Source organism: Scleropages formosus, chromosome 25 (genome assembly GCF_900964775.1).
Source record: "Scleropages formosus chromosome 25, fSclFor1.1, whole genome shotgun sequence".
NCBI classification, from domain to species: domain Eukaryota; kingdom Metazoa; phylum Chordata; class Actinopteri; order Osteoglossiformes; family Osteoglossidae; genus Scleropages; species Scleropages formosus.
This window is the reverse complement of record NC_041830.1, coordinates 18,727,455-18,738,445: the sequence shown is the minus strand read 5'-3', so window position 1 is coordinate 18,738,445 and position 10,991 is coordinate 18,727,455. Positions and strand designations below refer to the sequence as shown.

Sequence of the window (10,991 nt, the reverse complement as noted above, 5' to 3'; positions counted from 1 at the left end):
TGAGTCCCGCTTGGGGTGCCTTGCGACGGACTGGCATCCCGTCCTGGGTGCGTCCCCTCCCCCTCCAGCCTAACGCCCTGAGTTGCCAGGTTAGGCTCCAGTTCCCCGTGACCCCCTATGGGACAAGCGGTTCAGAAAGTGTGTGTGTGTGTTTGTGGGGTATCGGGTTTTGTCTATCCCGTGTCTTATGCAGCTAATTGAAAGATGAACCTCGGTGCGGCAAGTGGTAGGGAACAAACTAGGTTTGCTTGAGACTTTCATGTCTGCAGCTATGTCTCCTTCTCTGAATGTAATGCATAAATTGTACTTTTGCTGAAATCTATGTCACTTTGGACAAAACATCTGCTAACTGAATAAATGTAAATGGGTTTTCATCTGTTGTTCACAGCCATTTCAGATGGAGATGAGATTCAACAGAAGGAGTCCTCGCTGTCGAAGGAAGAAGGACAGAGTGTTTCTCTGGAATGTACCTTCAGCACAACCAGCACTAGCTACTGGATCCACTGGTACCGCCAGTATCCAGGAACACCTCCACAGTTCATTCTGTTCAGTGGGTCCGATAGCTACAGTGCGGAGTTTGCAGAAGAAAGATTCTCCTCAAGTGCTGACAAGTCATCTGGTAAAGCCTCTCTGTCCATCTCAAGAGAGGAACTAGAAGACTCTACTGTGTATTACTGTGCGCTGGTGACCACAGTGATGAATCCACCTAAACACTCGTACAAAAACCTGGTTTGCCTATAGAAAAGAGTCCAGAAAAAAAAAAATTAAAAACTCAGAGGTTTACCAGAGCTGGAAAAAGCAGTGATCATTTAGATAAAACCTGGATCCAGAGCACTCAGCCGGGTAACATGTAAGCTAATTGAGGTTCATGGGGAACTACGTGGAGATGAAAAGTACACTGCTTTTGCAATATATTGCTATCTATTGCCTTTCTGGGTTCAAACCTGCACTTCAATGCACAGCTCATAAACGGTGAAACCCCAGTGTTACCAGCTGTTGCACCAGTTAAATGAACAACTCATGAACTATGCTGTTTCACGCCCAGATCTGTTCCTCTTTGATTTATTCATCATTTTCAAATTGCAGCATCTTTCCAAATAAAGCAAGCTTCGAGGGTTTACATTCACTAATGTTTTGACTGACTGCTTTGAGTTAAAGCCTGGAGAACAGCTGTGTGGATATGAAACTCCAGATGGTGCTGTTGTTCCATGTAGCAATTCACCCACTGCATTCATGACAGTCCATTTGTCACATGAGCTCAATACCAAGAGATGCAGTCGCAGTATTAGAGGAGACTAGAATCAGATGTAGGCAAATTGTCTTTATTCTTTAATAGAGACATATATACTGTACAGTCATGCACTGGTATTCTCAGATGGGTAAAATATTTACTGTAGTCTAGAACCAGCTGTCAGAACATTAACACACACACACACACACACACACACACACACACACAATGTCTATAACTGCTAGTCCCGAGCAGGGTCTCAGCAAACCGGAGCCTGACCCAGCAACAGAGGGCGCAAGTCTGGAAGGGGAGAGGACACCCCAGGACGGGATGCCAGGGCACAGTAAGGCAACCCACACAAGACTTGAACCCCAGACCCATCACACAGCAGGGCCCGGCCAAATCCGCTGCGACACCGCACCCCCCCAACAAACGTTAACCACTTCTCCAACTCAGCATTGTGGTAATTTTGAGCCTGTCCCAGAAACCCTGGCTGGGTTAAACCCTGAATGTGACCCCAGTCCACCACATGGTAGCCAGATTCACACATTCACACACACTTTGGTAATTTTGAGTCACTAGTTCACCTGATACACTTGACTTTGGACTGTGGGAGGAAACCAGAGCACCTGGATAAAACCCACATAAACGCAAGATGAACATGCACAGTCTGTATTGCACTTAAATATACTGTATGCCTAAACTGCCCAGCCCTTGGGGGATAGAACAGCTCCTCAGCACACCACCAAGTCATCATTCCTGTTGGTGAAAATTCTGTTGGGAAACTAAATTATTTTATGATTAACTTGCTGATTTTAAAACTTGACTCACATTCCCACATTATACACTGAGTCAAACGACTATCACATCTTCTGTATTGCACTTACATATCAGTTAATCTCACATTATTTTCACCATGAGAACTTTTACAGGTAGAAACCAAATCTTTTCATATTTCAGGACTTTTCTGCTATACTGCAGTGTGCAGTTTTAGTGCAGACTCACCAAGCCCCTCCTACTTCCCGTTTAGCGTTTCCCTTCATATGAGAGAGGAGGAGGTGAAAGGAAGCAGAGAGCGTCCATCCCGAGCAGACAAAGAACACCGGACAATGTTCATTTCTGTACATGTTCGCTTCTCCTGCCACCTGCTGGCCTGGTCAGTCTGCTCACTCGTACCATGTGAGTACCACTGCAGGGTTTCTCCCGCACATCACATTGTCATCTGCTTCCATTGCTCCATCATCTCTCACTCACCTCATGCTTTTCTTTACCTCCTCAGATGTTCAGAGCGCAGATGAAGTGACACAAAGCCCGGCATCTAAGGAGGTGACAGAGGGTCAATCCGTCATTATCGACTGCAGTTACAAAACCAGTAACTTTTATGCGATGCAGTGGTACAAACAGCCCATTAACGGTGGTTCGCCTAAATACATAAATAAAGCGACAGGTTCCTCTAAGCATGGAGATTACAGCGGGAAATATCAGCCAGAAGTGGTCACCTCAGAAAAGAGAGGAACACTGAGAATTACGCCGACAGCTGACGATTCTGCCATCTACTACTGCGCCATAGAAGCTACCACAGTGACACGAGAGACTCTGCACTCCAGCAAAAACCTTCAGCAGAAATCAAGTGGCATCCAGATGCTTATCGACCCTTTGAGGAACTAATTCCTCTACTGTTGGTTCACCACAATCACATCTGTGCGATGCTCCTGACTTCCTAAAAACGGTGGCCAAAAGGTGCGGTTACAGTGCTGTTTAATAAGATATCAGTGCTGCTGCTGGAGGTTGAGCTCAGTTACATCCTGGTTGAGGGAGACACACAGAAATACATTGAACTGAACTGGACTGGTGACTCCACACTGCTTACAGTGTGTGGTCACCTTGCAATGACTTCACCTACCTTCACCTCCACCTTCCCCTCACCTACCCTGACTAGCCTAGCACCCTGCATTTCCAGGATAGGCTCAAGACCCTCACAACCTGGTCTTGGGAAAAGCAGCTATTTATAGTGAGTGAGTGAGGAAAATACAGCTCCAAGTATGTGTCAGTTTGGAAAAATGTAATAGATAATTAACTCTTTGGAACTGATAACATTAACGGTTAAATTAAAGCACAGCTGATTAATAGGATATTCATAAATTACTGGAATTTACTACAAGTGTTCTGAAAGTAATGGGGGGGGTAGCGCAGTGGGTTGGACCTGGTCTTGCTCTCCAGTGGGTCTGGGGTTCGAGTCCCGCTTGGGGTGCCTTGCGACGGACTGGCGTCCCGTCCTGGGTGTGTCCCCTCCCCCTCCGGTCTTACGCCCTGTGTTGCCGGGTTAGGCTCTGGTTCCCCGTGACCCCGTATGGGACAAGCGGTTCAGAAAGTTGTGTGTGTGTTCTGAAAGTACACGAGCGTAAAGGATTTCCATCCCTTCTTGGAAATTCTTAGCGGAACTAGTTAAACTGTCAGTGATGGTACCAAATCAGTTATCAATTAACTGTCAAGCAGCGAATTCCTGACTGAGGACACACACCCTCGCTGGACACCAATCAACACTGAACACAATAAAAGAGCATCGACACGGACAGTCACTGCGGCACTTTCTTACAGTAAAGATGCTGAAGTGTTCCTCAGCAAAGTCTGTGGTTACCCTCCCGTCCTCATCCAACAGTGATCCATCTCCACCTCCACATCTCTCGTGTTCCCCGTTTTCTCTTCCATTACTTGGGTTCAGAGTCAGAGTCAGATAGTGTTTCAGAGTTAAGTGCAATTTGTTTCTAACTACCTAAATAGCTCTAAACTTTTCACATTTTCGTTATCATTTATGCATCATCGTACTTTCCATTTTTTTGTTTTACAAAAAACTTCAGAAAAATGTTTAAATATCATATCCTCCAATTTTCTCACCGCCTTCTGTAGTGCATGATCTAGGGGCAATCTTTTAATGTACTTAAATCACTTTGAAAACCTGGAAAAGTTCTCTGGGGACAGGAGCAGATATGGTACAGTAAAGTATGAGAAGCACACAGATGCAGAGAGTGTTGCACCTCCTTCCTCAAGATGGCGACACTGTTGCATAAAGTCCTCATGGAGGCTTAGCATCGCAGGGGGGATATGAGCTAGAAGACAGAAAGTGACAACCAGAAAGGCTGTTCACCTGCTCCTACTCAAATACATTGAGAAGCCATACATACCGTTTTCATCCATGTTCCGCTGAATTATGGAACATCAGCTGAAGATCGTTTTAATTCTTTCCATATTCTATCAAGGTATGATTTACTGCCAGAAACTCTGCTTTGCCCTCTTTTTCAAAGAGATTATTGAAAAAATTAATGCTGTATCTCCGCTTTCAGTATACAGATACCTTCCTCTGCTGTTCATTAATGTGTCTCAAAATATCTTTTATCTGCAGAGATCAGAGCTGAAGACACAGTGACTCAGTCCACAGAAGGTGTTTTTGTACATGAAGGAGGATCGGTGACTCTCAGCTGTAACTACACAACTAGTGATACAACAGCAGAACTTTTCTGGTACATTCAACGGCAAAGTGACTCTCCCAAGTATATGATGAGAGAAAATACGTACGGAAAAGGTCACACCGCTCCTGAGTTTAAGAGAAGATTTACAGCTGTTGCAAACAAAACGAAAACTGAGGTTCCTTTGACAATAGAGGATGTGCAGCTGTGTGACTCTGCTGTGTATTACTGTGCGCTGAAGCCCACAGTGACAGTAACACTCTGAACCCCTTACAGAAACTCTTGGAGACAAGCAACTCTTAAAGTACAAAACATGCAGTTTCTTGCACATTAGTCTGAGAGAATATATAATTATAATAATTTAAATTTACAGTTTACAGAATATCTGGTTAACAGTTGTCTCCCCTACAAGAGAGAATGACATTAAATCAAATTTCCAGCATTTTTAACAGTTAAACAAAGTTTTACATTTCTTCTGGTTTTTTGAACAAAAAATTATAAACATTTTCTCAGACACTTTAATTCTGCCATTATATTTATTCTAAAATAATTTCACTTTCAACTTGTGGGAAATCAAACAAAACGTTCAAAAATGCAAGCAGAAACCTTGGAAACTGAAAGAAATGTCGTCTGTTGCGACCATGTTGTTATATAGACACTTCCTAAAGGGGGCGACACAACATCACAAAGAAGCACAGTTGGTTATTATCATCTAGGTTTCTCAATAACGTTTGTCACTGCAGAGAGGTTTGGTCTAAAACTCAGGAAACAACCAGAGAAGGATAAATGCAACAGACACACAGATCAGTTTATTGTCTTTAGTCACTGAACAGATCAGAAATGGCACGTGGGATCAGCATTATTGTCATTCTTGCCGCAATTTGCCTTGGTATGACTGCAATATTCACAATTAATTATTTTGTTCAGTCAATTCTCATGGATTTTGGTTGTGTCTTATAAATATTGTGTCCTTTTCTCCCCAGAAATCAGAGCTCAACATACAGTGACTCAGTCCACAGGAGATGTGATCGGATACGAAGGAGGATCAGTGACTCTCAGCTGTACCTATACACTTAGCAGCAGCACAACCACACACTACCTGTTCTGGTACATCCAGCATCCTAATGACCCTCCCAAGTACATGCTGACAAAATTTTCTTCTGGAGATGAAAAACATGCCCCAGGATTCCAGGGCAGGTTCAGAGCCAGTCTAAATACAAGTCTGAAGACAGTTCCTTTGACAATAGAGGATGTGCAGCTGTGTGACTCTGCTGTGTATTACTGTGCACTGAAGCCCACAGTGGCAGTAACTCTCTGAACCCTTTACAGAAACTCCAGGACACTGTCACACTCTTACAGTAGGAGACTTTCTGCTTCATTCTCAAATTTCTCTATTATTTATAAATAAATTCTGCAATATTCAATAGCAGCCCCTTAATTACGGTGAAGTAACAGTATTTCTGTCTAGAACTTGTCTGGAACCTTCATTCATGGTAAATTACAGTGCTAGATATGGGTTGTCAAACTCCCAACAGCCATGCACCTGTTTATAGGGCAGGGTAACACTTTCACTCACACACTGCAGGTTAGAGTCACCAGTTCACCTGACACACACTTATTCTTTGGACTGTTGCAGGAAACCAGTTGAATTAAATTCAAAATCCATCCACCCAACTATCCATTGTCAACAACCTCTTGTCCCGAGCAGAGTCCCAGCAACACAGGGTGCAAGGTCAAAGGGACAGACCCCGGAGGGGACGCCAGTCCATCACAAAGCACCTTAATCAGGACTCAAACCCCAGACCCACCACACAGCCAGCACCTGCTAAACGCACTGCACCAACCTTCTAAACATCTAAAAACACAAATGAAAAATTCAACATCATGCAAACTTGGTACTAAGTGATAATATTTTCAGTTGATACCTGATTCATATTTAACTCTAGAGAGTCATGTGTAATAATATTGATGTGTCTTCTAGCACAGATGAGTGTGTGTGTGTGTGTGTGTGTGTGTGTGTGTGTGTGTGTGTGTGTGTGTGTGTGTGTATGTGTGTGTCTGTGCTGTGTGTGAAGGAGGAGCTGAGCACTTCAGGGCAGGAGGAGTTCTCCTGTACAGCAGAGGAAGTGTTGAGCTTTAACTGTACACACTGTCAGTGTGTCTTTCTCCATCCACCATGATGTTGTTCTCTTCATTTCTCCTGCTCTCAGCACTCCTAGGTAAGTCAATTTACAGTTCATTTTTTTTTACACATTGATGTAAAAATTATGAAAACTGCATCAAGCCAGCTTTTCAAGTGAACTTGTTCTACTCAGGGAAAAACGCAAGACTGTAAACACTTTATTTTCAAAGTATTTATTAATGTCCTTGAATTAATATGATAATTCTTGTTTTCCACAGATTACAGTGCTGGAAATTCAATAACATCACTCAGTGACGTAGTTCATGTTTTGGAGGGAAACAATGTTACACTTTCTTGCAGCTACAGTGGTACTGTAAATAACCTACAGTGGTATCGACAGTACTCCAGATCAAAACCAGAAAATCTCCTGATCATTTACCCAAGTGACAAGGAAAAGAAATCTACACATCCTCGTCTGTCAGTTATACTAGATAAAGGAAACAACCATGTCGATCTCAAGTTCTCCTCTACAGCACTGACAGACTCTGCGATGTACTACTGTGCCTTGAGGCCCACAGTGACAGGAAACCCATTTACTCTGTACAAAAACCTCACTGTGACTGAGAAATACTGCACTCTCACAATAACTGAAAGATCCACAGTAGTTTACTATATCAAATGACTACTATATTATTTTTTACAAATTGCATTGGCATATTTAAACTAAGCTATTGTTAAACCGTTTGAAAATATGAGTAAGAATGAAGTGTAAAACAATGTGAACTGCACTGAATTCACTGAACCTAAAGAAATAAAGGGGAAAACACTGTATACCACACCCCTATGTTTGCCAATTTAGAATCATACAGAAACACAGTAAAAATGTTTGAAAGAATTGCATTAATGTAGGTTATGGATTAATAAACCTTGGAAAAGGTGAAGTAAGTTATCTTTCAATTAAAACTAAGTGTGAATATGTAATAAAGGTCTTTCCCTGTTTTGTCATTGTCCCATATCGTCATTTCGAGACTTAAACACATCTCATTTTCACACACACACGCACGCACGCACTGTCTAAAACCACTTTTCTCAAGCAGAGTCACAGCGAACCAGAGCCTAACCAGGCAACGCAGGACGGGACACCAGTCCATCAAAGACACCCCAAGCAGGACTAGAGCCTCAGACACACCAGAGAGCAGGACCCAGCCACCGCACTCCACTCTCTGATTTTCAAATATTTGAAAAAGAACACAGTTTTTAGGATGAAGATCACAACCCTGTTCTAAAAGTTTCTGCTTTCATCTAGTGGTGAAAATAACACTTTTTAATTAAGAGTTTATCAAACACCAGCATTGAATTCAATGTATTTTCATCGAGCTCTTCTCTCACAGTGACTCAGAGCGCTGAACAAAAGATCAGAGACATAACACCAAGAAAATATTGGCTATACATTAAATCACTGCAATAACTGTATTAATTATTAAAGCTATAAGTAAGCCAACTGGTCACAGATGAAAGGAACAAATAAAAACACAACCAAAAGGTGAGAGGGAAATAACTAACTTTGCCAAGCAGGACTCAAACCCCAGACCAGCCAGAGAGCAGTAACCAGTCAAACCCGCTGCACCACTGTGCCCCCCCTCTGGAACACACAGAAAGAATCAATAATCTCACTAAGGTAAACTGGAGCAATGCCATTTACTGCCTGGTAGATCGAGAATAAAATTTAGAACCCATTCCAAACTGAACTAGAAGCCAATGTAGCGATTTAAGACCCGGTGTTTGATGGTCGGGGGTGCGGTGGCGTGGTGGGTTGGACCACAGTCCTGCTCTCCGGTGGGTCTGGGGTTCGAGTCCCGCTTGGGGTGCCTTGCGGCGGACTGGCGTCCCGTCCTGGGTGTGTCCCCTCCCCCTCCGGCCTTACGCCCTGAGTTGCCGGGTTAGGCTCCGGTTCCCCGTGACCCCGTATGGGACAAGCGGTTCTGAAAATGTGTGTGTGTGTTTGATGGTCTTACTTCCTACTTCTAGTAACATGTCTCACAGCAGCATTTTGTATCCACTGTAACCTGGATACAGTCTGGTACGGACAGTTCAATAACAGAGCATTACAACAGTCCAACCTACTTGAAATAGAAGTAGGAACAAGTTTCTCAGCATCCCAACTACATAAAAATTGCCTCGATTTCACTATATTTCTCAGCTGAAGGAAGCACGACCAAGTCAGTGTAGTAACATGAGACACAAATGACAGGTTTCCGTCCAACAAAACCAAGGTGTTCAGACAAACACCTAAACTTTCCAGAGTGAACACAATGCAATTCTCTCTGGTGCAAGACCTGAACAGCAGAAGTAAGAAATACAGCGAAACTAAATTCAAAACAAGTCTTTAATGAGTTAGAAGAGAGAAAAGAGTGGTGACAGACGAATCCCACGCTGACAGAGGATGATGTCCATCTGCCATGACGATCGAGACGTTCCATGCCGAGCTGGGGATCCAAGATGCCATTTAACAACATTATAATTACTTGTTAAACACTGGCTTACAAATTGTTATTTTCTAGAATGCCCAGGCAGGGTGGGCAACCACTGGACCGTGGACCCCCAGAGGTTTTTTTCTCCCTCAACCTTCAGCTGGGAGTTTTTGTTCCTTTCCCCGATGGCCAGTAGGTATACTTATAGCGCTGTAATAAGTTCTTCATTATGGTAGCCATTAGTCGCCGGTCTTATTTGTTTGTATCAATTTTTCTTGCTGTATGCCTGTGTTAAAGCGCTCTGTGTCACTACGTGAGAAGAGTGCTCTATAAAAATAAAAATAATTAAAAAAAAAACAAAGAAAATTCTTGATACCTCTTTCTGGTAAAAAAAATAAAATAAATGCTACAGAATCAGTGGAAAACCTCAAGTACACAGAAGACTTCTCATTTCTCCTGCTTCCACAAGAAGGACTCTTTGCCCCACCCACATCACAGGGCTGACATCCACCCAAAGACACCAAGAACATGTTTATTCTTCCAGTCGTCTGTCCTCCAGCACTGTGAAGGTTCACACTGAGACAAAATGCAGCCTCTTGTGGGAATCCTGTTCATCATGAGCCTCCGTAAGTGTCTCTGGAGTCTTTGTTTCATTACCAAACTGGTTCTTTTCTCATCATTAAACAGTTCGATGGGTTTTTATCTGTTGTTCACAGCCATTTCAGCTGGAGATGAGATTCAACAGAAGGAGTCCTCACTGTCAAAGGAAGAAGGACTGCGTGTTTCTCTAGAATGTACCTTCAGCACAACCAGCACTTATTACAATATCCACTGGTACCGCCAGTATCCAGGAACAGGTCCCCAGTTCATACTGTTCAGGGGGACCAATAGCTACAGTGCGGAGTTTGCAAAAGAAAGATTCTCCTCAAGTGCTGACAAGTCATCTGGTAAAGCCTCTCTGTCCATCTCAAGAGTTCAACTAGAAGACTCTGCTGTCTATTACTGTGCACTGGAGACCACAGTGATGAATCTACATCAACACTTGTACAAAAACCTGCTTCACCTCCTGTCTATTAACGACAAACTGAAAAACCACAGTGTTTCCTTCATGAGGAAATGAAGCAGATCATTATGATATAAACTGGCTCTCATCCCTGTTTGCTCTGAACCCAGTTCAGCTTTGTGGTGTAGTTACATGGTAGTGAAGTGTGCATCAGTTTCATAGCAAAAGGAGAAAGAGCAAAGGAGAAGGATGAAACAGATCTATAAGCCCACATATCTGTTTTAAAAACATTTGAAATCGGTCTTACATTATATCAATTATTATGTGACGTCTTTTTATTTAAAGATGCAGATAAATGCTTCTGGATTCCTTCATATTTATTGTAGTGCTCACCTGGGTTTGAATGGGGCAAAGAAGGAAAAAGAGACACTGTTTACAGTTTTTGCAATAAAAACTCAAACATGGCACTTTTCAGTCATACGGGTTATTACATCATCTTATTAACTCTACAAATATAGTGCAAGAGCTTGATGTGTTACTGCTCTTCATATGTAGTCTTGCCATATAACTGATAATACTCCATACAGTCCAGTATCATTTTTGTTACTGTTAACGCCACTATAGGAAATACATTTCTTGTATTCTGCAATTATTTCTGGAAATAACTGTACAAACAGAAAACTGTATGCATATATATGTA

At 42.7% G+C, this 10,991-nt stretch overlaps 1 gene segment (V, D, J or C); it reads left to right on the top strand.

The window, feature by feature from the left end:
* Nucleotides 1-204: 204 nt before the first annotated feature.
* Nucleotides 205-7,385, top strand: LOC114909478 (Ig heavy chain V region 23-like; the record flags this gene model as incomplete). The annotated part of the segment is given in 3 exon segments: nt 205-226; nt 389-619; nt 7,096-7,385. Coding segments are annotated over 3 exon segments (543 nt in total), but the record flags the coding sequence as incomplete, so codon positions are not given.
* Nucleotides 7,386-10,991: the final 3,606 nt, after the last annotated feature.